Source organism: Rhincodon typus, chromosome 26 (genome assembly GCF_021869965.1).
Source record: "Rhincodon typus isolate 14 chromosome 26, sRhiTyp1.1, whole genome shotgun sequence".
Taxonomy (NCBI): Eukaryota; Metazoa; Chordata; class Chondrichthyes; order Orectolobiformes; family Rhincodontidae; genus Rhincodon; species Rhincodon typus.
In genome coordinates this window covers 38,046,200-38,073,281 of record NC_063357.1, presented here as the reverse complement: position 1 = coordinate 38,073,281, position 27,082 = coordinate 38,046,200, and the positions used below count along the sequence as shown (strand labels likewise).

The 27,082-nt window shown below is 42.1% G+C and overlaps 1 protein-coding gene across 1 annotated transcript in view; it reads left to right on the top strand.

The window, feature by feature from the left end:
• Positions 1-14,941, top strand: part of rhbdd2 (rhomboid domain containing 2) — a 55,800-nt gene extending 40,859 nt beyond the window's left edge. Inside the window, exon 4 of the mRNA XM_020516730.2 lies at positions 11,918-14,941. Coding sequence (XP_020372319.1) covers positions 11,918-12,443 — 526 coding nt within the window. The 3' untranslated portion in view covers positions 12,444-14,941. The remainder of the gene's footprint in view (positions 1-11,917) is intronic.
• The last annotated feature ends 12,141 nt before the right edge of the window (positions 14,942-27,082 follow it).

Below are 27,082 nucleotides of genomic sequence, written 5' to 3'. Positions count from 1 at the left end.
GTGCGACTTTGGAGCCCCCATCCTTTATCAGGGGTGGAGGTGGGGGAGTCATTAAATATTTTTGAGATAGCGGTAGATAGATTTTTGTTTGGAGAATCGAGGGTGATCACAGATATACTGGAATGTGGAATTTAAAATACAAACCAATTGACTATGATCTTTTTGCATGATGGAGCAGGCTCAAGGGCTGAACGGTCAACTTCTGCTCCAAACTCTATTTTTGTTACAAAAAATGTGACAGCCTGGTGAATCTGTAACACAGAATTTTATGCATGCTAAATAGCAGAAGCAGTGTTATCTGGATAGATTAAAGCAATCCCACAACCAACAGATTTGATCTAAGCTCTGTTGTCCAGTCACATCCAGTCATGAATGACATTGGGCAAATAAACAATTAACCAGAAGAAGAGAAGACAGTGGGTTTTGGACCGAAAAGGTGACTTTCCTGCTCCTTGGATGTTGTCTGACCTGCTGTGTGTGTTTCTAGCTCCACATTTATTAATCAGAAGAGGAGGTTTCTCCCTGGACCTCCTCCATTCTCAGTGATAGCAAAAGCCATAACATGAGTGTAAAAGGTAATGCTGAAGCATTTGCAATCATCCTTCTAGGATTCCTTACCACTATAAGGTCAGTCTCCAGCCAACTTGATTCACTCCAAGCAAATTCAAGAAATGCCTGAGGGCGTTGGATAAAACAAAATCTGATAAGACCCTGACTGGAGTGCTGGAGAGTAGTTTCTGCAGAACTAGTTGCACATCTTAATGGAGAACTGGTGTTTTTGAAGTGGTAGCAGAGGATGATGAGGGTAATGTAGTTGATATGGTGTACATGGACTTTCAAAAGGGCTTTGATACACTGGCCGCTTAACAGGCTTGTGAGCAAAGTGGCTGAATGGTAGGAAACAGACAGTAATAGTTAGTGAATATTTTTCAGATTGGAGCAAGGTTTATAGTGAAGTTCTCCAGGGTCAATACTGGGAGTTTTTCCGGATATATTACTGACCTTGGTGTACAGGAGACAATTTCAAAAGTTGCAGACAGTACAAAATGTGGCAGTATTGTCAACTGTGAGGAGGTCAGTATAGAACTGTAAAAGGTCATAGGCAAGTTGGTGGAATGGGTGGGTAGATGGCAGTTGAAGTTCAATGTAGAAAAGTATGAGATGATATATTTTGAATAAACTTGGAGAGACTATAAAATAGATACAACTCTAAAGGGGATGCAGGAGCAGAGAGATATGGGTGTATATGTGCATGATGTCATTAAAGGTGACTGGCAGTGTCAAGAGCAGTTAATAAGGCATGTTGAATCCTAGACTTTATTAATAGGGGCATAGAGAACAAGAGCAACGAAGTTATGCTGAACTTGTATAAAACATTAGTTACACTGCAGCTAGAATATTATGTACAAGTTGTGGGTGTCACACTTCAGGAAGGATGTGAGTGAATTAGAGAGAGTGCAGAAGAGGAGTCCAAGACTGGTTTAGCCAGAGTAAATTGGGAGAAACTGTTCCCTCTCAAAGAGGAACAAGAATGAACGGCACAGATTTGAAGTAATTCGGAAAAGAAGCAAATGTCTGTGGAGAAAATGAAACATTCTTGATACCATGATTGGTTGGGGTCTGGAATGCACTGACTGGAAAGTGTGTTGGAGGCATTTTCAATCAATGCATTCAAGAGAGTATTTCATTATTAATTGAATAGAAATAATGTGCAAGCGTAAGGGGTAAAGGCAATGAATGGCTTTATGTCATGATGCTTATATGGAGAGCTCGTGCAGACAGCCTAGACTGAATGGTTACCCTCTGTCCTGTAATGTTTCACTGAAAGACTAGTACCTATTTGCAAATTGGAAAATTGATCAGATATGTCCTTTCCACACAAAGCAGAAGTCCAGTTTGATTAATAACTACCTCACCACCCTAAAATGGGATCAAAGGTGTTATCACCAGTGCTATCAAGCAGCATTAATAACTTGCTTAGCAGTGCTCAGTTTGGGGTTCATATGAACCATTTAGCTCCAGATCTCATTATAGTTTTGGTAGGTGAGGTGAGATGAGAGTGACTGCCTTTGACATAAGGTCAGTGTTTGACTAAGTGCAGTATCAAGGAGTTCGAGTAAAATTGATGACAATGGGAATCGAGTGTGGAGGGATTGTCCTCTGGCTAGAGTTCTTTCTGGTGCAAAAGAAGACACTGGTGGTTGGTGGATACCAATCACCTCAGCCCTAGGACACTACTGCATTTCCGAAAGGTAGTGTCCCAGGCCTAACCATCTTCAGTTGCTTCATCAATGACTTTTCTGCCACAATAAGTTAGAAATGGGGCTGTTGTTAATGATTGGACAGTAGCATAAGTTCCATTCGTGACTCCTTTGATACTAAAACATCTGTGTCCATACACAGTAAGATCTGAGCAAAATTCAAGCTTAAGTGGCAAGTAATAGTTGCACTGTACAAATGTCGAGCAATGACTATCTCCAACAAGGGAGGAGTCTAATTACATCCACCTAAAATTCAATGACATTGCAATCACTGAATCCCCTACTGACAACTATCATTTACCAGAAACCTAACCAGACCAATCACATAAATATCATTGCACAAGTGCAGGAAAGAGGCCAGGTATTCTGAGGCAAGAGTTCCATCTCCCAATTCCCCAGAGCCTCGCCACCATCTACAAGGCACAAGTCTATATTCTGTGTTTCTGTGTAAGATGTTTCTACTAGAGAGGAGTCTTGGGGACATAGTTACATAATAAGGGGACACTCATTTAAAATTGAAATGTGAAGGAATTTTTTCTGAGGGTAGTGAATGTCTTGGGTTAGACCACTGACAGTATTTAAAGACGAGTTAGATAGCTGCCAACTCCTTGATATTTCAAAACTCTATGAGGAGCTGGCAGAAAAAAAGGATTGAGGCCTCAGGCAGATCAGCCATGATCTTATAGAATATTGGGCAAGCTTAAGGGGCTGAATGGCCTATTACTACTCTTATTTCCTATGTTTATATGGTCACAATCAGATCATCCAAAATCTTTTTGAATAATTGGGTAGAGTCAATGAGCTGATAGTTCTACTCCTCCTCCTGGTTCTTCTGGTCCATCCAGCTACCAGTAAACATATGGTTCCACAGCAGTGGTCCTTTCCGAGCCTCCCACAGAGTAGGATTACTGGTGTGGCAAGGGTGCCATTTCCCCCGCATTGCGTGAAATGAACTAAATTGCACAGTTCAAGATTCAACATTAAAACTTTTCATTGAGAAAGAGATCACCTGCAGCTCTGTGAGTTGACCCTTTACATACAAAATCTAATAATATTGAATTATAGACTCAAAAATAACGACAATAACAGGGCAGCACAGTGGCTCAGTGGTTAGCACTGCTGCCTCACAGCGCCAGGGACCCAGGTTCAATTCCGCTCTCAGGTGACTGTCTTTGTGGAGCATTCTCCCCGTGACTGCGTGTGTTTCCTCCAGGTGCTCCAGTTTCCTCCCATAGTCCAAGGATGCGTAGGTTAGCTGGATTGGCCATGCTAAATTGCCCGTAGTGTCCAGGCTAGGTGGATTAACCATAGGAATGTGGGGCCACAGAGAAAGATTTGTGGGGAGGGGGGATAGGTCTGAGTGGGATGCTCTTTGGAGGGTTGGTGTAGACTCGATGGGATGAATGGCCTGTTTCCACAATAGGGATTATATGATGATTCTGTGAACTCTTGCAAAAAAGCAAAATCCAAGTTGCTTTGAGCATTGGTTTTATACAATGGGGACTTTATTTTGATGGATAGTTTTCAGCTGTGATGCTCTTGGGACACAGAGCTGTACAGTGTTTGTTTAGTGTTTCTCTATTGTTTTTGTCCAAATCTCCCATGAAAGATTTCCTTTCTGTGGAACCTCTCATTGGTGTTTACACCACCTGCCCACTTAAGCAGAGCTTGTTTTGATAACCAGCTAGTTCTCTGAAATGCAACGGCTGCATGCTTGAGAGACTGCATTTATAACACTCACAAGACCTCTTTCCACCGGACATACATGTTTGCCATGACAGTGATGAATTATTAGATACATATTGCTTTACGGCTATGGGATGTGGAAATCTGTAGTTTGTTTTTATTAAATTCGCTGCAGAGAAGGATTGTCTGTGTTCAATTTGCTCAATTATTATAATTGTATGATGGAAAACTCAGCCCGTTGTAAGAAGCAAGTTATTCGCCAAGACAGAAAATGCTACACCACATTCTGTTTTGAGTTCCTTTATGACCTATTATGGGACTGTGACATTGTAGAGAAATGGGGATTCTTTCTGTTTCAAATTACAGAAACTCTACATACTTCATCTCTTCATAAGTCTGGTTATACACTTGCTCATTTCTGACTTTAAACGTAATGGACAGCCACAAAAAACAACTTGGATTTATGTAACAGCATTAATGTAGCAGAATTTTCCAAGGCACTTCACTCAGCAGTAATCAGCCAAAAATCAACACCAAGTCAAGGGATCGTTGCTTTGGGGACCTGACAATCAAAGAGGTAGATCTTAAGGAACACTTTGGACGTGGAAAGATTTGGAGAGGAAATCCCTAAAGTTAGGGCACTAGACAGCTGAAACCAAGAGCCGAGAACTGCTTTGGATAATCAGCCACGATCACAGTGAATGACAAAGCAGGTTCGAAGGGCTGAATGGCCTCCTCCTATATTCTATGTTTCCAGTAGTAAGGGAATCACTTTAGGCAGCACAGTGGGTCAGTGATTCACACTGCTGCCTCAAAGTGCCAGGGAACCGGGTTCGATTCCAGCCTCATCTGTGTGGAATTTGCACGTTCTCTCTGTGTCTGCATAGGTTTCCTCCCACAGTCCAAAGATGTGTAGGTCAGGTGGATTGCCATGCTAAATTGCTCATAGTATCCAGGGATGTGGCAGGCTGAGTGGATTAGCCATGGAGATTGCAGCATTACAGGGAGAGGGTAGGGGCTTGGTCTGGGTGGGATGCACTTTGGGGGCTTGGTGTGGACTTGATGGGTTGAATGGCCTCTTTCTGCACTGTAGGGATTCTATGAACTGATTCTACAAAGACTGCGAGTGCTGGGACAGTTGTTGTAAGAGAATGCAGAACAGGCCAGGTTTGGGAGAACCCAGAGTTCTTGTAGGTGCTGGAGGAGATTGTAGAATGGGTTTTGGAGTGTCTTGAGCATGAAGATGTGAATATTTTAATCCAGATGTTAGTGGACTATATGCCAAGATAGGCCTGTGAGCTGTGACCCCCCCAGAGACTGATCTTGTTGTGAGTTAGAGTATAGGCAAAGGGTTTTGGATCAACTCAGGTTTATGGACAATGAATGATGGTAGACTGGCTTGGACACCATTGCATTAATGGAGAGTGGATGAAACAATAAAAAGGGAGATACTTTCAGCAGCAGTAGGGCTGAAGATATGTGGAATGGATGAGTTACGGATGTAAAGTTAGTTTTTAGATGGAGAGAGAGAATGAGGTTGGAAGTCCAGCTTAGAATCACATAGGACTCCAAGACTGAGAGCAATCTGTTTTAGTCTCTTTACAGTTACCAGTGAGGGAGAGAATGGAATTTGTGGTGCCACCAAAATCAATGGTTTTGATCATCTTGATGGTTAGTTGAAGAAATCTACAGATGGACCAAAATCAGATTATTGGACAAGCAATCAGACCATATACAGGCATTTGGAGGGGCTGCAGGGGGTTGAGGGCTAGATGAATGTATTCTGCATACATGTGAACTCCATTATCATGTCATCAGATCACTTTACTGAGAGACAGCATGCAGACAGTGGGCAGCCAAGGATAGAGTGAAGTGTGCTGTTTAGATGGCATGGCTACTGATCCGTTGGAGGTTTAGAATGAATTTTTTTATTCATTGGTTGTGGGTATTACTAGCTAGACCAACATTTACTGCCCATCCCTATTTGGTAGAGGGCAGTTAAAGGTCAATCACATTGCTGTGGGGCTGGAGTCACAAGTTTCCTTTCCTAAAGAACATTAGTGAATTAGATGAGTGAATTTTTTAACCTGACATGCATTTCAGGGTCATCATTAATGCCTTAATTCCAGATTTCTTTTTCATTGAATTCAAATTCAATCATCTGCAATGTCAGAATTCAAACCCAGGTCTCCAGAACATTACCTCTGTCTTTGGATGAAGAGCCTAGCGATATACCACTCGGCCACCACTTCTCCTCTCATGAATGCTAGCCAGAAGTTTGGCAAAAGAAATGAATGATTCTCTAGACTGGACTTCAAGATTAACCTGCTCTCATGGTTCTGCACACTGTCCTGAACTCACTCATCCACTCTTGTAATTGAGATTCTGTCAACAAAATAACTTGTATTCAGTAGTGCCTTTATTGCAATTAGCATCCCAAGGTACTTCACAAAAACAGTATGAAACCGAACTGCATAAGGAGACTGCAAGTCATAGATATCATAGTCCATATGAGCCACTCAGTTAGATTATCGTCTTGTCACTTCTTGGTATCCATTACTCTATTACTGTATCAATTAAACTATCTGATTTCTTCACATCATTACCTTGGGATTTGCAATAAATGCTGGCCAGCCAGTGACACCCATATCCCACAAAATGAATAAATTGTAATCATTCATATATCATGTTGTAGTGTGATTCTTTGATATATCAATTTATTGGATATATTAAACAGGTTAATTAACGCAGCTGCAGTAGCTGAAAATCAACAATTTATTGGACAGACAGAAGTATCAATTCATTCTCTCCCTTCTGTGCCTCCTTATCCCATTGTGTATAGTTACTGTGCATCCTCTGTAAAATATTAAAAATATGCACCTATCCTGTCACTTTGTTTCCCTTGAAGAGTGTGTTCCAAATCAATAATCTTTAGTTTTCTCTTCATTCCCTCAATAACCACCTTCTGGAAAATTAAGGTTCTCTGTTGGGTTCCCTCTGTTTAGCTTGTGAGATTTAGCATGACGCAACTGTAGTATTGTGGCTGCAGCTGATTTTTTTGCCCACCAATTGTTTCTTCAAGGTGTAGGAACAAATCATTGCAGATACTGGAATCTGTACTGTAAACAAAAAAATGGTGGAAATCACAGCGGGTCAGGCAGCATCAGAGCTCTGATGAAGAATCATCTAGATTCAAAACACTAGCTTGGTCTCTCTCCATGGATGCTGCCTAACCCACATGTTTTGGTTTTAGATAGTTTTTCCAGCCTTTTGAAGTTGAAGTTCATTCTGCTGAGGCAAGGAGGGGAGTTCAGGCTACTAAACTTAATGGCAGGGCTACCATTTTATTCTTATTCCAAAAATTAACATTATTATGATATGAAAAATTGATGAACCTAAGCAAGTAAATGTGTTTAAGGTTCTAACTGACATTCTAAAACATCTGTTAAGAAAAATGCTGTTCTAAAATTTGTAAATAAAGTGCACTCATTTTTGTCATTTCCTGGTCTGAAGGTGTTGACTTCCTGTTCCACAGGTACAGGTTCAATATTTTCTAAGCAACCTGTTCAGAGATGTCATTACACACCTCTGGAGCAGCTGGCTCAGAGGTAGGGGCACTACCACAGCACCGTAAGAGTCCACTAGGCACAGGGTATACTTGGGCTACTTGCCAACATACTGTTTTCCACATTGACAGTGTGTATCAATGGGCTGTTCAACTGTTTGCTGCGCACAACATAATGAGTAGGAAAAGGCATGCTGGTCCATAACAAGTGATCCACTCTCATGGAGGCTAGAGTTTCATGGCTGGAAACGTTATAGTCCTGAATACCACAACCACATCCTGGGAAAAGCAAAATCCCAGGGCCAGCGAGGGATAAATGCATTGTGGAATTTGCTCTTGGGACAAGTCCAGAATATCACATGCAAACACTGTTTATCCATCTCCCTTCTTTATGATGTGACCTGTACCCCTCACCTACAGCAGATCCTGCTCCCTCTTGAAGGCTGTCAGAGAGTGAGAACCCACATACGTTCTAGATTCACACCCTCTTCTATGGTCTACACATTTACTTCCAGTATGTATCACCAGTGATCAAAAGAGCCTACCCAGTTGTCTCCTCCCTGACCACACAGACACTCATCAGTTGTGCCAAGGCTTACACCACGCTACGGATTACAAAGCAAAGTTGAACAGAATCACGAGTAACAATACATCCTTACCCAATGAGCTCAATGCATTCTACGCCTGGTTGGAACAGAAGGTCGGTGAAATGATTTCACCTATCCCAACAGCCTTAGATGCACCTGTACCCACAGTCAGCACTGCAGAGGTTAGATTGGATTTCTTGAGAGTGAAACCACGGAAAGTGACTGGCCTGGATGGAGTCCCTGGCCGTTCACTCAAATCCTGTGCGGACCAGCTGGAGGGAGTATTCACAGACATCTTTAACCTCTCCTTACTACAATCTGAAGTCCCCAGCTGCTTCAAAAAAACAACCATAATCACAGTGCCAAAGAAATATCATGCAGCATGCCTTAATGACTACCGCCTAGTGGCTCTGACCTCCAGAATTATGAAGAGCTTCGAGAGGTTCGTCATGGCTCACATCAACTCCAGCTGATCAAACTGCCTTGATGCTTTGCAATTCATCTACCAGGCAACAGGTCCACAGCAGATGTCATGTTCCTGGCCCTACACTCATCCCTGGAACATCTGGATAACAAGGATACCTACATCAGACTCCTACTTACTGACTGCAGCTTTGCTTCAACACCATAATTCCAACCAACCTCATTTCTAAACTCCGAGATCTAGGTCTCAGCTCCCCCTTTGTAACTGGATCTTCGACTTCCTGACCCATAGACTGCAATCAGAAAGAATAGGCGATAACATCTCCCCCAATCATAATCCTCAACACCAGTGCCCCACAAGGCTGCATACTCAGCTCCTACTGTACTCCTTATACACTCACGACTGTGTGGCCAAATTGAACCCCAATTCTATTTACAAGTTTGCTGACGATACCACAGTCAGATCTCAAAAAACGATGAAAGAGATTGAGTGCTTAGCAGCATTGTGTAAAGGCAACGATCTCTCCACCAACGTCAGCAAATTGAAGGAGCTGGCCACTGACTTCAGGCAGTGGAGTGGAGGGCACGTATCAATGGTGCTGAAGTGGAAATAGTCGAGAGTGTCATGTTCCTGGGAGTGATGATCACCAACAATCTGTCCTGGTCCACCCACATTGAAGCGACAATCAAGAAAGCACAACAACATCTCTACTTCCTCAGGACGCTAAGGAAAGTCAGCAAGGACTCTTATGTTTTTATAGATGCACCATAGAAAGCATCCAATCCAGATGCATCATAGTGTGGTTTGGCAACTACTCTTCCCAAGACTGCAAGATACTACAGAGGGTCGTGAACACAGCCCAGTCCATCAGGCAAACCAGCCTTCCATCCATTATCTCCATCTACACTTCCTGCTGCCTCAGGAAAGCAACCAACATAATCAAAGACCACACCCACCCCAGTTATACTGTTCCATTGGGCAGAAGATATAAAAATTTGAATACACATATGATCCAAGAACAGCTTCTTCTGTTATCTGCTTTTGAATGGACCTCTCAAATCTTAATTCTGATCTCTCTATCTCTGCACCTTCCCTGCAGCTGTAACACTGTATTCTGCACACTGTTCTGCTACCCTGATGCACTTGTATGGTACGATCTGCCTGTATAGCACGCAAAACAACACTTTCTACTATATCTCGGTACATGTGACAACAATAAATCAAACTCAAACTCAGTGACCAAAGAAAGCTGCTCCTTACTGACTTTCCTGAGATCAGCTGACTGGTGCTGGCATGTTCCAAGTTTCAAATGCCACATCTACTGACTCTCTCAATCAGCCTTTGGGTAATCATCCCAAGGTTTTGTTCCTCCACAAGAGCTCTTTTCTGTTCTTCTTTATCAATGGGGTTTATGTTTAGCAAACACAGAATTACAGAATCATTACAGTGCAGAAGGAGACCATTCATCCCTCATGCTTGCCCTGACTCTACTATCTAGTCTGGCACTATTACTTAGGACTAATCTCCTGCCCATATCCTTGCACGTTCCTTTTAACCAAATGATCATCCTTTTGCCCTCTTGAATGCCTCAACTGGACATGCCTTGACCAAATTTCCAGGCAGTGCATTCAATGGCGTAACAACTCACTGTGTGAAAAAGATGTTTCTCACATCACCCTTGCTCCATTGCACATTACATCTATGTCCTCACATTGTTATTTCTTTTACAAGCAGAAGCAGCTTTACTGTATCTACTCTGACTGGCCACTAATGATTTTGAACACCTCAATCAGATCTTCTCTCATCCTCTTCTCTCCATGGAGAACAGTCCTGACTTCTTTACTCTATCCTCACCACGGAAGTTCTTCATTCCTGGAACCATTATGGTAAATGGCTTCTGCACTTTCTCCGATACATCCTTCCTATAATGTGGCACCCAGAACTGTACACAGTACCCCAGCTGAAGTCTTACAAGTGTCTTGTACAAAGTCAACATCACTTCATTTCTCTTGTACTTTATGCCCAATAATAAAGCCAAAAACACTGTGCGCCTTATTAACTGCTCTCTCCACCTGTCCTGCCAACTTCAATGATCTGACCACATATACACCCAGGCTCTTCTGCTCCTGCATCACCTATTTTATACTGTCTTCCAATGTTCTTCAACTAAAGTGCATCAGTTTGGCTTTCTGCATTGAACCTCATCTGCCAAGTATCTGCCCACTCCACCAACTTGTCAATGTTTTTGGAGTTCCACACTGACCTCATCACAGTTCACAATTCTTCCAGATTTAGTGTCATCTGCAAATTTGGAAATTGTCCCCAGCACACCAAGATCCAGATCATTAGTATATCTTAGGAAAGGGAAAGGGTGTGACATTTGAGTTGTTATGACAGGGCTGTCTGCTTGGAGCAATGTACATTTACACATTGACACATCATATATTGGTCATGGAGATATCTGCAGGTAGTCCAAATGATTTAGATGCTGGTGGTATTGACTGTCTATTGGTAGGTGGGTCACTGTCGCTCGATTGGATTCTTCAGAGAGAGACTTGATGGGATGGGGACCAGGCTAATCACATCTCTGGGAATGGGATAACCCCTGTTGGGTGTTTCCACAATTCTGGATGGATGTCAAGCATCCGTTGGTCTGGCTGATATTGTGAGAATGGCTGCATTCCACCAGGCAGGAGAGGAATAAGGCAAGGGCTGGGGTAATACTTTGCTATTGTGCCTGTAAGTTATATCTCAAGCCTAAGTCGGTACATACATCCCTGGATCAGAAAACCTGTCTGTCATCCAGAATGGCTGGTGTGGGTACGGGTGTGCAAGAAAGTGCCTATCTAATTCCAGTTGCTCTAGTACAGGGGCTAATCTTGCAATCATTTTATCTTGGGAAGTCACAATTGGGTTTTACTGAAGGAATCTGCAAAATATCTGAAAGAATTAATTCGAGTGCATTCATTATTTGGAAGTGGTTGTGTGCTTTTCCTTCATGTGATTTCTGACTATTTGTCATAAGCCTTCCACTGCTCCAGCAATTAATTTCAGTGTTTATAAAACACAGCATTTAGAATATACTTGCCTGTATATATTTTCACTGGGCTAGGATTTGCCAAAGGTTCCAGCGCACCAATCCATATATGGGATAGTTGGTACAATTGGAATGCAGAGCGTTTCATCAGCATCAAGTTTCCTACAAAGAAAAAATGTATTTTTTATGTATTGGCATTGATCCTGGGTGTTGTGATTCATGTTATTTTTTTCTTCACAACTTCACAGTCTAAAGCTTGAATTGATGTTGGCTTGCATATGTGAAGACAACACACCTACAGGATAAAAATACATATGACAGTTCAGCATTGCAATAACTTTTTTCTCTTTATTATAGGTGCAATCCTAAACCAGGGTCCTATCCCACACAAACCTATTACTTTCCTCCAGCCACTGACTCCCAGTGCAACCAATATTCGAAGATATATTGGTCTGGACCTGAGCAGCAACAAAATCCTAGTTATGGTCTTGAATATGTTCCTAGACTTAAATATGATGCTGGATATGGACAGAACTATAATCTTGGCTCCACATCTGGACATGGACACAACCACAATGTTGGACACACACCTGCGTATGGGCACAGCCACGATCTTGGACACACACCTGGGCATGGGCACAGTCATGATTTTGGATGCACACCTGGGCATGGGCACAGCCATGATCTTGGATGCACACCTGGGCATGGTGACAGTCACGATCCTGCCCATAATCCTGGACATACACATACTTGTGATCATAAAGGTGATTACCAATATGCTGCCAAGGTACCGTTCAATTCTCCTGGGCTCCAACAGAGTTATGATCCGAGTCCATCTGTTAGAAAAGACTTTGAAGATTCCTGTTCTGTGGTCATGAACTAGGTCCTTAGCTGGCGCCGACCTTTGCAAAATGTAGAGTTCATGCCACCATCATGGAATCACCACTCAATGCCAAAGATGCCTTTTTTTTTTAATTTTTAGATTGCCAATTGTCAGATAATAGAAATGCAAAATTTTCCAAGTGCTGGTTCAAGCCAAGGTGATAGTAGAAAAGTGTGTATTGTTTCATGGTAAGTTATATCATTGGCATCAAATTCAGTGTGAAAGACTTGAAAGCCTACAACTATGTATGTACTAAATACTGGTGTTAAAAATTTTGCTTTTTTATACTTTGCACCTTCTGGTTGTTTTAACAGTCATTAATTATTTTCTGATTGTACCTGTGCTGTAATTATTACTGTTAGCACAGGTGGGAACATTATTTTCTGTTTGCAAAGTATCATAAAATGCATCTTGTCTTAATATAGGCACAGTGTGCATTTCAATCTGCACTGGCAATGCCAATGCACCAACATTAATACAGCTAGGGTAACAGAGCAATTGAGGGTTGTGAAATGGCTTAATTTATACTTGGTAAACATGCTGATTAAGAATTGACAGTTGATGGGTCAAGATGTCTGAAGGATGTACCTCCGGCTAAACTAGTCTTGAGTTTGAGTCTTAGAACTGCTGTATGTTTGAACCTGATTTGCACTATTGGGAAATGATTTTGAGAGTTTTGACTGTTAATCGGGCAGGCTAGCACATGTACAATAGCAAGTAAGGTATGAGTGGAAGAGAAATGCTGATCTTCCAAGTACCTCACCAAGTGGGATCGACATTGTGGAGAGCCCCATCTTTACTGTTACTGTTACACCTTCTGTCTAGCCTTATATTAGCCAGGCTACTGGCCGAAGGTAAGAATACAGTGGCAAGGATTTTCTTCAACAGTGAGGGAGAGAGAAATGTGATGACAAGCTATCTTGGCCTACTATTCATTAAATGAGAATAAACAGAGTAGGTGAACTTGCCAAGGGAGAGAGAACATTTGGAAGAACAGAATTCGAGTGCAATTTGTTCAAAACAATATGCCAATTGTTTTTACTCTTATGTGACTACGACTTGAAATATGAATAATTGTGGTCATCATTCCACATTCTCTTATACTTTCTTGGTTGCTTAATTAAGTTGTGCAGATGTTGAGGGTCAGAAATGAGCTGATGTCTGCTTGGTTGGGTAATCTGAAATTAAAGCACTGTTCAAAGCTTGTATTATCAACTGAAGCTACCTGGAAATTAGTAGAAACAAAGATGTTATTAGATACCTCAACATGTTCAGTGGCGCAAGTCTGTGTGGGTGACAAAGATAAAGTGCTGGAAGAACTGACTGGGTCACATAAGATTGTTTTACACTGACCTTTACAATGATCACACCTAGCTTTACCACATTGCCACTTCTCTTTCGGATTCTCTGTCCCTGATTTGTCACATTGCTTATTTGACAACCAACAGTGGTGCATGTACACATATATCTCCAACTACATATCGGGAATACTGAAGCCATTAACTTTTGTCCTGTCATAGACTCTGTTCTCAACCTGTTGACCTCATTCCTCTCCCTGGTAACTGCCTGAGGTTTAACCAGACCCTTTGCAACCTTGGTGTCAGATTTGATCCCTGGTTGAGCTCAAGACCACCTTTCTCTATCTCCATACCTTTGCCAAAGACTCAGTTCACCTGTTGTTGAAACCCTCATCCGTGCCTTTGTTACATCCAGATCTAATGTTTTCAGACGTCTACTGTCCAATTCCTAACTCACACCAAATGCTGGAGATCACAGCAGGTCAGGCAGAATCCATGGAGAGACAGCAAGCTAATGTTTTGAGTCTGGATGAATTTTCATCAGCTCTGATAAGTGTTATCTAGACTCAAAACGCTAGCTTGCTGTCTCTCCATAGATGCTGCCTGATCTGCTGTGATTCCCAGCATTATTTATTTTTCAGTACAGATTCCAGCATCTGCAGTAATTTGCTCTCTCACACCAAATTCTGCCCTTCCACATACTCGCTGACCTATGTTAACTCCTGATGCACCAACACCTGGAGTTTAAAATGTTCATCTTTATTTTCTCATCCGTCAATGGCCTCACCCCTCCTCAACTCTGTAACTTTCTCCACCCCTATAACCTTCCAATTCTGGCCTTTTGCACATCCCCAATTTTAATTATGTTCCGTTGCTGGTGTGTTTTAGATACCAAGATCCTAAGCTGTGAATTTCCTCCCTTCAATTTCATCACCTCTCAACCAATGCCCTCTGTAAAGATTTTAATTGCACAAAAGACCTATATATTTGAATGCATTGAAAATTATTTTGTTGGATCTCACACTTGCGGTATCTGAATGGGAACAACATTTGGGAACATTGCTGTAAACTTTTAAGATGCTGCTGAAAACATTTTGACTACTTTTTGGTCATTTGTTCTAACATCTTGTAATATGTATCTTCTGTTTTATAATACATACTAAAACATTTTACGACATTAAAGATGGTATATAAAGTCAAGTTGTTCTTGTTTTCAATTAATCAATGAATCGTTCCTATCTGTAAAAAGTGCAACTAAACTTGATTACGGTGCAATATTAAAATGCTTGGGTAAGTTTTATTCTTGTGCTATTTGAACGTTTCAGACCTACATGATACTGTCAACATCAGACTGAACAGCATTGCCAGAAACCAAAATAACATGTTTCTCCCGACTGTTCCACAACACCATTCTGACACATAGCAGCTTATCATTCTCTGACTAAAATAATTTACTTGTGCTTAAGATAACAGTATGGAGCTGGAGGCGCACAGCAGGCCAGGCAGCACCAGAGGAGCAGGAAAGTTGACGTTTTGGGTCGGGACCCTTCTTCATCTTCAGATTTCTGAAGAAGGTTCCTGACCCAAAATGTCAACTTTCCTGCTCCTTTGATGCTGCCTGGCCTGCTGTGCTCCTCCAGCTCCACATTGTATTATCTCTGACTCCAGCATCGGCAGTTCTTACTATCTCTTACCTTGTGCTTAATCCTCTTTTTTTGTATCATGTTAGCCTCAACATCTTGCCCCTTCTTCTGTTGCCTCTATCCTATCGCCTGGTTCCTTCCATTTCTATTCCACTCCTTATCAATCTTGCACCATGTTTTAGTGTTGCACGAGCTGCAACTAATTTGACATTTGAATATTCAAATTAAAACTGCCTGATTCCATTTCGGATCTGAGGTGGCATTCTTGATATGATCTCAGATGATATTGTCTCTTTTTTCATATCCTCAACAGAATTGCAATTTTGTTTTTGTTTAAAGTAGGAGCAATGATTGAAATTCCAGGTACTTTCAAATCAAGTGAAGCCACTGGATTCCCCAGTTTTGAACAAACGGATTTTGCTGTACAAGGGTAGAAAACTAGAACAAATCACCACATAAAAACCGAAAGAACTGCAGATGCTGTAAATCAGGAACGAAAACAGAAGTTGCTGGAAAAGCTCAGCAGGTCTGGCAGCATCTGTGAAGAAAAAATCAGAGTTAATGTTTCGGATCCAGTGACCCTTCCTTAGAACCAGTCCTGAGGAAGGGTCACCGGACCCGAAACGTTATCCCATTTTTGTGTCTTAGAATCTAACAATCAGGATTAATATGGGGTAAATAAGAGTTAATAGACAAAACTGTGAACAAACACCTCTCAGACTACATTTTAAATGGTCAGTGCAGTCAGGACAGACCTTGTGATGTTAGTGCCACTCAGGGTTGTCAAATGTGATTAAAACTCTTGAATAAAAGCAAAATACTACAGATGGAAATCTGAAACAAACACAGAGAATGCTGGAGAAACTCAGCAGGTCTGGCAGCATCTGTGTAGAGACAGAGACGGAATTAACATTTTGAATCTGATATCAGGCTGCGTTCTCTGCATTATTAAAATTCTCTCTCTTTTGGAAGGGATTCTAAGTCTTTGCTCCCAAACAAGCATCTCTCAGAACCACACTTTTCTAGTTCAACAAAGCCCTGTTTTATATCTGTCTCCTCTAATCTGATTCTACTAAACAAACAGTTAACCTTATGAACTACCATTTATTTTACGCAATCCGGCAATATGCTAAAGCCTAGCAATTATCGTCCTAGCTGTTAATCTCTTAAAACAACATGACCTCAACCTTATTAGTACACGTAGCTTCAAGCTGCTTTAATCACATCTATCCCACTTTCTGCAGTTAAACTTTAGTTCCTAGAACTAGAAATTATCCAGTAAAACCAATGACACATGATTAAGTATTCATTGCACCTCTGAGTCAGAAGATTGTGGGTTCAATCGTGCTCCACAGGCCAGAGCACAGAATCAAGGCTGACATTCCAGTGCAGGACTGCCAGAGCACTGCAAAGGTCAGAGTTGTCACCTTTCAGAGCAAACATTAAACAGGGGCCCGAGGCAGCCTCCCCCGCCTTACCCTGCACCTAACTGTAAATGATCCCATGACAACTTTCAAAGAAGAGCAGGGAAAATTTCTCCTGTGCACTGGCCAACATTAATCACTCAAATAGCATAATTTTTTAAAAAACAGATAATCTGGTCACCATGAAATTTGTTTTTAACAGAAGCTTTTATTGTGCACAGATTGGTTGTCATCTTTTTTTACCTTAGGTCAGTGGCTACACCAAAATATATTTAATTGCCTGAGAAACTCTATGGAGTAACCCGATTGGAGGGTTTGAGGTATAACGAGAGGCTGGATAGGCCGGGTCTCGTTTCACTGGAGCGTAGGAGAATGACCTTATAGGAGTTTATAAAATCATGAGGGCATAGATAAGGTCTTTTCCCTAGGGTGGGGGAGTTCAAAACTAGGGGCCATATTTTTAAGGTGAGAGGAGAAAAATTTAAAAAAGACATGAGGGTAAACATTTTTACACAGAGTGGCTCTTGTGTGGAATGAACTGCCAGAGGAAGTGGTGGATGTGGGTACAGGTACAACATTTAAGACACATTTGGATAAATACATGAATAGGAAAGGTTTGGAGGGATATGAGCCAAATGCAGTCGGCGAGGACTAGTTGGACCAAAGGGTTTCCATGCTGTATGACTCTTGAGTGTGTAAAATGTGTTAAATGTTTACAAGGTGGGGCTAAATTCTTTTGCCTCTGAAAATGGGCACAGAGATGATGTTGCAGGATAACTTGTGCCCCTTGATTACAATTCAGGCAATGGATCTGGCTGTGGTGCTGTAAGGAGCTTAATCCCCTTAGATAAGTGGTCAGCCTCAGTAAATGCATCTTCAAATGCAGTATATCCAACCAGTTGTCTCCACTCCAAACCCATCACTCAACAAACAACTTGTATCAATCAATGCTCAGACCTAATAGTTAAAAGTTCTTTCTGATCCTCACACAGTAGGTGCTGCTATAAACTTCAAATCCACATTCCAAACCATTAGTTATTCAACCCTATCAGCACAACACTCACTGCCACATTGCTATTTATTAAGGTGCCCATTGCTGTGGCTGTGACCTGCAATAGGACTGAACCAAGTGAAGACTTGAGGTATGTCTAATCCTGTTCCATATATTACACTTCCCTCTCTCACACTCTTGTGATTTAACAGCTTCAGATGATGTAAGCCTGCAATTCTCTTTCTTTCTGTCCTCCCCTCCTCATGTCACAACCCGTACACTTGCGTGGTTTTCCTTTCAGACACCCAAGAGCTACAACCTGAGCGGGACGATGGGAAGAATCATGAAGAAATTGATACTGAAGACACTTCACTTGCTTTTATACTCACAGGCAGTGACTTGGATGCTTACACTGTTACATCTACAGAGGAAAGCTTAGAGACAGGATCTGAATGAGGCGGAGACATCATGCACAGTTGGGCTTAAGCCAGGAGGAAGGGAAAGGATAGCACTACTAGAGGGTGCGGTTGTGTTCAAGTTCCAGTGCAGAAGTTCTTGGATTAGAAGAATGCTGATGGGAACTCACAGGAAGATACCTGGCACTTTGGGAAGTCTGCCAGAGATCCTGTGGTTAACGAACGAGTTCAAGATCAACTTGGCACAGAATGCAGGGCATTGCCAACAATAGAGACAGCCAGTGCTGCAATGGAAGCTCAGACTGCTGCTGTGCCTGCTGCCAATGTAGCTGTGTGCTGCAGGGTATTTGTTTATTTATTCATTCACAGGGCGAGGCTGGCAATTTATTGCCTGCCCTTAGTTGCCCTTGAGGTGGTGATCTGGCACCTGGAACTGCTGCAGTGCCTCACATCAATCCAGCAACGTGCCCTCCACCGAACTGCTCGAATTCCCAATTGGGTCGAGCAGTGTTTCCATGGAGTCAGTGGCTGCAGTCCTCATTCAGGTAAACAACCGTTCACTCTGCCAGCTTGTTAGTCTGCCAATGCACGCACGTATGCACACACACTCCAGTGTTGGCCCAGAGCAGCTCAAGACTGCCCTGCACGTTCATCTGCAGTCTCCCTCATTGGGGGTCAGCACATTCCATCAGCCATGCTGCAGTCACTGGGCTAGGACATTGCGTGAAGACTAATAGATACTGAGAGAATGCATAGGCAATTTAGTTGACTTCTCTGTGTAATGTGGCATTTCACTTAAATTTGGTTTAGAATGTTTGTTTAACAGTTGCATTTATTCTTGTAACCAAGCGAGTGCTGTGATCATCAGTAAAAGAAGGAAGGTAAGGTACACGTAGTGAATGGAGTATTGGGTTCATGGTAACTGATAACACACTGAAATGAGCTACTGATGAATAACACAGACAGAAAAGAGCTGACAACAACAGGATAATGACATCAACACTGGCTAGGCCAACATTTATAGCCCATCTCTAATTACTCTTGAGGAGGAGGTGATGAGCAGTTTTTTGAACTGTTGCAGTTCACATGATGTGGGGATAATCGCAGGAAGGCAATTCCAGGATGTTTACTCTTGACAGTGAAGGAACAGTGATACAGTCCCACAGCAGGATGGTGTGTGGCTTAAAGGGGAACTTGTAGATGGTGATGTCCCCGTGTATCAGCTGCCCTTGCATTGAGTTTGCAGGTTTTGAAGATGTTGTTGAAGGAGCCTGGGTGAGTTGCTATCTGGCATCTTGCAGATGGTACAGACTGCTACCAGTCTGTGATACAGGGAGTGAATGTTAGAGGAGGTGGATAGGCTACCAGTCAAAGGCCTACTTTGTCCTGGATGATGTGGCCTTCTTGAAGTGTTGTTGGAGTATACCCAGACAAGTGGGTTTACTGCATCACACTCATCATAGATAGTGGACAGACAGTGGGGAGTCAGGAGATGAGTTACTCATTGCAGGATTCCCAGCCTCTGACCTGCTCTTGTGGCCACAGTATTTAGGTGGCTCAGTTTCTAGTCAATGGTAACCTCCAGGACGTTGTTAGGGAGTTGCTCCTCCTCCTCATTCTCAGTCGTTTGTTAAATAGTTTGTGGACAGGACTTTACCATTCTGACTGTGAGGGTGTCCAGTGTGGAACAGACCACCTCAGAGCTTTGTAGATGTTCTGTTAGTATTGGAGGGATTGGTATAGTGGAGTCCGAGCAACAGTATGCCCTACTCTCATTCAGGTAGTAGTGCAGCGTTAATTGTATGCGCACTCAGGCATGGGTTTTGCATGAAAATCATTGGCCATGTCAGCTGACACTCATCACTTTTTGATTTTCTGTGGTAGGTGAAGTGCAGCTGGCACAGAATGAAGGCAGCATGACTAAAGCCAGAATACCAGACATTCGTTTGCTAATATGGTCACACATCAGTTGGGCTTTGATGGAGTGGAACCCCTTGTCAGTTTCAATGTGGAGATGAGGCATGATGTGTGCAGTCAATGGAACCCCTTGCACCTTGTATACAGTTCTGTTCACTTGTCTCTGGATAGACAAAGAATGAAGTGTACTTGGTTTGCTTTGCAGTGACCTCCCTAATGGAACAGTGGAAGGATAAACTGATGTTGCAAATACAAGGCAACTCATTCACCAGCCATGGTCATCTTCATACCCACAAACAATGGAGACTGTGACTGTGACAGATTCAGTTGGAAGCAACTGGTGTGTGCACAAGTCAGTAAAAACTCCTTGAACACGTGCTACATCATTTCCTGTAGACATATGCAATGTGACACAGCTATAATGAGCACCAAACTCATCTGGAATTGTAGCAACAGCTTGAAGAAATCAACCAGCAATTATCCTCTAAGGAGATAAGTAATTTCTTCTTGGATTTCGAGCCTGCTGTGCCCATTCTTTGATTCCAGTCCCTTTAAAAAATAACTTTAGGTCAGTTAGCTTAACATCTGTCATTGCAGCCATGTTTGACACTATTGTGAAGCATGTAATAACAGAGCATTTAGAAATACTTAATATAACTAGGCAGAATCAGCACGGCTTCATGAAGAGAATGTCATGTCTGGTAAATTTGTTCAAATTTGTCGAGGAGGTGATAAGAAGGAAAAATAATGTGAAGCCAATGGTTGTAACATGTTTGTATATTCAAATGGTGTTTGATGAGGTACATACATAAGGCTACTTAATAAGAGCCCATGGTGTTTGGGGTAGTATATTACCATGGGTAGAAGACTGTTTAACTAACAGACAGAGCGTTTGCATAAAGGAACATGTTCAGGTTGGCAACTGCACTTTGTATGGTATGATCTACCTGTACAGCACACAAACCAACACTTTTCACTGTATCTTGGTACATGTGACAAAATAAATCAAATTCAAACTCAAACACAGATCAATGCTGGGCTGCAATTATTTACAATATATATTAATGATTTGGATGAGGAAAGTGAATATACTATAGCCAAGTTTCAAGATGAGGGAAGGCAAATGGTGAGGATGACACAAAGAGTCTGCAGAGGGATAGAAAGTAGTTAGGTGAGTAGGCAAAAACTTAGCAGATGGAATATAACATTGGAAAATGTGGAGTTATGTTCTTTGGCAGGGAGAATGGAGGAATTGAATGTCATTTAAATTGGACACACTGCAGAAAGCTTTAGCACAGAGGGATTTGGGAGTTTTAGTGCATGAATCACAAAACTAGCGTCCAATTTAAGTGGGTAGTAGGGATGGCAAGTGGAGTTTTGGCCTTTTTCAAAGGGAGTTGAGCATAAAAATAGGGAAGTCTTACTAAAAGTATACAAGGCAGTAGTCAGAACACCACTGGAATACCGTGAACACTTTTGTGCCCCTTCTCTAAGGAAAGATATACTGCCATTAGGGGCAGTCCAGAGAAGGAGGGATAATGGAGGAACTGTCTTATGAGGAGAGATTGAGTAAATTTGGCCTGTACTCATTGCAGTTTAGAAGAAAGAGGCGACCTTATCAGTATGAGGTTCTTCTATATCAAATACACAAGTACACATGTACGTAAGTATAAGATTCTTGGGGGGCCTTGACAGGATAGATGTTAAGAAGCTGTTTCCCCTTGTGGGAAAATCTAGGTCCAGGGGGTTGCTCTCAGAATAAGCGGTTTACCCAGTTACAACAGAGAATGAATTTCTTCTCTCAGTGGATATCCTTATGACAGAGACCTGTTAAGGCTGTCATGTTAAGTACGTTCAAGGCTGAGATAAGCAGATTCTTGCTCAGTAAGTGAATGAAGAGTTATAGGAAAAGGCAGGAAAATGGAGTTGAGGATTATGAGAACAGGCTTGATCTTGTTGAATGGTGTAACAGACTCAACAGGCTGAATGGCCTATTTCTACTTCTGCACCTTGTGGTCTTATGGTAAATAGTGGTGGTGGTGGTGAGGAGGGTGTAGTGAGAGAGGGAGGAGTATTGTCTAACCTGTTGCTGGACAAGTTTGCAAGCTTTCAAACATTCAAGGTTGAGTAATTATTAACTGTATCATTAACTCTAAAATGGCATTTCTGGCATTGGACACTGCCACAGTTTACGGTGTTGATGGTAATCATGATGTGGAGGTGCCGGTGTTGGACTGGGGTGGACAAGGTCAGAAGTCACATGACACCAGGTTATAGTCCAACAGGTTTATTTGGAATCACACAAGCTTTCAGAGTGCAGCCCCTTCGTCAGTTACAGTGAGAGAGCAGGGCACACAGACACAGAGTTTATAGGCAGAGAGGTCAAGGGCAGAGGGATCAAAAGATCATATAACTGGTGTGAATGGAGTGTCAGATGATAAGTCTCTGCAGGTGAACAAGAGTGCTAGACAGTGTGTAAAGTGTTTATAAAGTCAATGTCAGTGCTCTGCTGTCATGACAATCAGGCAGAGCTTTCGTAATCTACAAAAGGTGACATCTCAGATCAGACACTGAATTGTAGGTGTGAGGCTTTGTTCAGAATCTGAGTCAGAGTTTTAACCTGGAATGAAGCTGGCTTTATTCCAAAAGCTGGAATTTAAAAGATACCACACTGACTGACTGTGACTACAAGTTGTGTGTTTTTTGAACAAAATAGAATGTATCTGCAAATAAACAAACATCTTAGATGAAATGATTTACCCCATAGATTTATATGTGTGTGTGTGTGAGTGAGTGTGAGAGAGAGAGAGAGAGAGAATAACCTGGCAGCTCAGTGTAACTTCCCAGTGGTACCCACCCTAATACCTGCACCAGTCTGGCATCTGGTGTGATTTCCGTAGAGGTCTGCGTGCAGTGGGTGCCTTTACAGATTTCTCAGTGCATTTAAAGCAAGAAACAGACAAAAGGGACACCAACCTATACAATATGAGGGGATTGAGCCCTCGTACTTTTCTTCCTTCACTTTCTACATGGCTGACCTCAACTCAGCCTCCACTTTCCTGTCTGCCTTCCAAAACCCCTTAACCCACTACTCATTAAACATTGTGAATTGTTGCTGGCATTTTAAAGTTCTTGTAAATGTACAGCTCATGTTGATAGCAGGCTAGAATATGCGAAGCATTTGGAGCGAGCCTTTGGTAACATGACCTAAGGCAGTTTCTGAGAGAGACAATAGTTCATAAAAGAGTTTTCAGCCCCCCCAATTTTCCCAGTCAGATTCAGATAATCCGAGATTCAGTTTCCGTGCAGTACTGTTTCCAAAGAGAGTTGTTTTGGAAGAGAGTGAACTGTCTTGTGCAAAAGTTGGGGCTTTGAAACCGAATGCCTCGATCTATAGAAAACATTAAACAGGAGCAGCTGCCTGGGCTCTAAGCTCAGGAATTCCCTCCCTAAGTCTCATGACCGCTCACTCCTCCTTTAAGGCACTCCTTAAAACCTCCTTCTTCAACCAAGCCTGTTCTGATATCTCCTTACGTGGTTCAGTGTCACTGTTTGTTTGATAATGTTTCTGTGAACATTTAATTGTTTTATAGAGATGGTGCTGCCATCCAGAAGTTTTGAATTTTAACTATTTGAGTGTGTTTTCCAATGCAATGTGTTCTTCATCAGCTTCCCTTTTCCGTTCCCTTGTCATGTTTTGATGTTTTTGGATGCATTTCTATATTATTTTTGACCTGGGAATGCTGATGTGGAATCTGAACTAATGAGATTGAAAATAATCAAGTCTGGCAGCATCTGTGGAGAGAAAGCGGAGTTAACATTTTGGGATAACAAGGTGTAGAGCTGGATGAACACAGCAGGCCAAGAAGCATCAGAGTGGCAGGAAAGCTGATGTTTCGGGTCTGGACCCTTCTTCAGAAACATTTTGGGTTCAGTGAGCCTTCTTCAGAATTAGACCCGAAATGTTAACTCTGCTTCTTTCTCCACAGATGCTGCCAGACGTGCTGAGTTTCCCAGCAATTTCTGATTTTGTTTCTGATTTCCAGCATCTGAATTTCTTTGGTGTTTTGGAAATAATCAGTACAGGAAGTCAACCTGCACAGCCTGAAGAAATTACTGAGGGGCTTCACCCCTCTGGCTGAATATTTTTAATCCAATCATTTGCCAGAGTCTCCATCAGAAAGTCAGGAATTGGCCTAGAACTAGGAGCACGAGTCGGCCATTCAGCCTCTCAATCTGTTCCTCCATTTGAAACAATCATGGCTGACCTCATCTCAGCCTCCGCTGTTCTGTCTGTTCTCCATTACCCTTTAACCCATTACTAATTATAACACTGTTTATCTTCTCCTTAAATTTACATCCCAGTGTCCACCACACTCTGAGTGTGAATTCCACAGTTTCATGATCCTTTGAGAGAAGTAATTTCTCCTCATCTCTATTTTGTACTAAAATTATGACTTCTTGTTCCAGATTGCCACACATGAGGATGTCAGTGTTCTATGTCATTCCCCTTTAGCATCTTATATACCTCAATTAGATCGCCTCTCATTTTTCTAAACTCCAGAGAGTATATGCCTAAATTACTCAATTTCTCAATCTCTCTCTCTCACATCTCTGAAGCTTGACAGAAACATTGAACAGAGAGGTCACTTGACTGCTGCCCAGGCACTTGACTATCTCCACTCTAAGTACAGTGAAGCCATAATATAGACAATCAACAGGATCTTGGACAGCAACACATCAGCCCCTTTGAGATCTGACGGCAAGAGACAAAGTTTTGGGACTACCACCATCTCCAAGTCATGCAGCTTGCTAATTTGGACATATATTTCCATTCCTTCTTTGGTATAAGGTGAGCAGTAAACCCCATTTTAGATCAATCCCATTTTAAGTAAGTGATGAGAGACGGCAGATTCACTCTCAGCCACTTCACAGTATCAAGATATACCTTATTGTCACTGAATCACTGTCATGGAATCCTGCACCTAACGCCATCTCAAAGGAAGGAGAGTGAGCAGGAAATACAGGTGACCAGGGTCAACCACATCTTGCGTTCAGGTTTTAAATGAATTCAAAATGGACCACAAACACATTTAAACAATATAATATGTACTGCACAGTCTACATGCTGTAACCAGTAAGTTCATCTCTAAGGTTTTGGAGTAGATCTGTAGCTCGGGTTGTGGGTGTTGAGGTTGGTTGGCTCACCGAGCTGGTTTGTTGTTCTGCAGACGTTTCGTTACCGTGCTTGGTAACATCCTCAGTGCAGCCTCTGATGAAGCGTCGGTGTGTTTTCCCGCCTGGTTCTTAAACTCTGGGGTCCGTTGCGATGGATTGCTTCACTTTCGGGTTTCCTCCGTAGTGGAATGTATATGGGGTCGAGTTCAATGTGTTTATTAATAGCCTGCTTCGTGGAGTGCCATGCTTCCAGGAATTCTCGTGCTTGTCTCTGCCTAGCCTGTCCCAGGATCTTGGTGTTGTCCCAGTCGAAGTCGTGGTTCTCCTTGTCCATGTGGATTGAGATGAGTGAGTATTGGTCGTGTCTTTTTGTAGCCAGTTGGTGTTCATGTACTCTTGTTGTTAGTTTCCTTCCTGTTTGTCCGATGTAGTGTTTCTCACAGTCTCTGCAGGGGATCTTGTAGAATACATTGGTCCTGTCCATGGCGGGGCGTGGGTCTTTAGTTCGGGTGAGCACTTGTCGTGGGGTTGATGTGGGTTTGTGTGCCACTCTGATGCCCAGCAGTCGTCAGAGTCTTGTGGTGAGTTCTGACGCGTTCCTAAATTAGGGTAGTGTGATGAGTGTGTCGGGGCGTGTAGAATCTTTCTGATGCTGTGCCTGTAGGCATCTCCTGACCCAGTTCTTTGGATATCCATTATTCTTGAACACTTGGAAGAGGTGTTCCTCCTCCTCTTGGCGTAGTTCCATGTTGCTGCAGTGTGTTGTTGCCCTTTTAAAAACAGTATTATTGGCTTTTGTCGAATGTTGTTAACTTTTTATTGGAGACAAGGCACACTTTTCGCCAACCTCTGAACAAAATAAAGCACACTTCTATTTTGAACATGATCTCTCCCCCAGATCACCTTTTATGATTGCAAGCAAATCAAATCTAATACAACCAATCATATAAAGGCAAAACAATGTGGATGCTGAAAATCTGAAACAAGCACAGGGAATGCTGGAGAAACAGCAGTTCTGGCAGCATCAGTGAAGTGAGAAACAAAGTTAATGTATTGTGTCGGTAGGAGAGTCAAACCAGACTCAAAATGTTAACTCAGATGCTGCCAGACCTGCTGAGTTTCTCCAGCATTTTATGTCTTCGTTTAATATAACTATATCTGATTAATATATGCATATTGTTTCTGTAACAGGTTTTGTGCAAATGTGCTATGTAAAGTACATTCAAGCCGAAACAAAATTGAGAAATAATGGCAATTATTTTAAACTAAATCTGGGAAAATCTGATGCACATGAAGTAAGTGTAAAATAATTCAAGTATTTAGAGGCAAGGCTGGAGGGTGAATTTCTGAAATGATGTCTGACAGTGACCTTCACTTTTACCATTTTGCTAGTAGTAGGTGAGTAAGGTGCCATACCATTAGACTGTATTACATTTGTCAATTAAACATAAAGTTCTCCATTTTCCCATGTGTTGTTTGAGTTTTAGGGATGCAGCTGTGTTCTCTGAATTTTGCTTTGATTGCTTAAGATAGTACCTAGTACAACTGTATGGTAATAGCAACAAGAATCTTCACCAAATTCCTGAATATATGTTTCCAGTCCTTGTTAAAGAGTCACCTCCAGATTGGCTGGCTTAGAATCCTATAGTATGGAAGCAGGACATTCAGCTACACCAAGCCTCTGAGGAGCATCCCATCCAGAACTCCCTGGCTAATCCACCTGGCCTGTACATCCCATCCAGAACCCCCTGGCTAATCCACCTAGCCTGTAC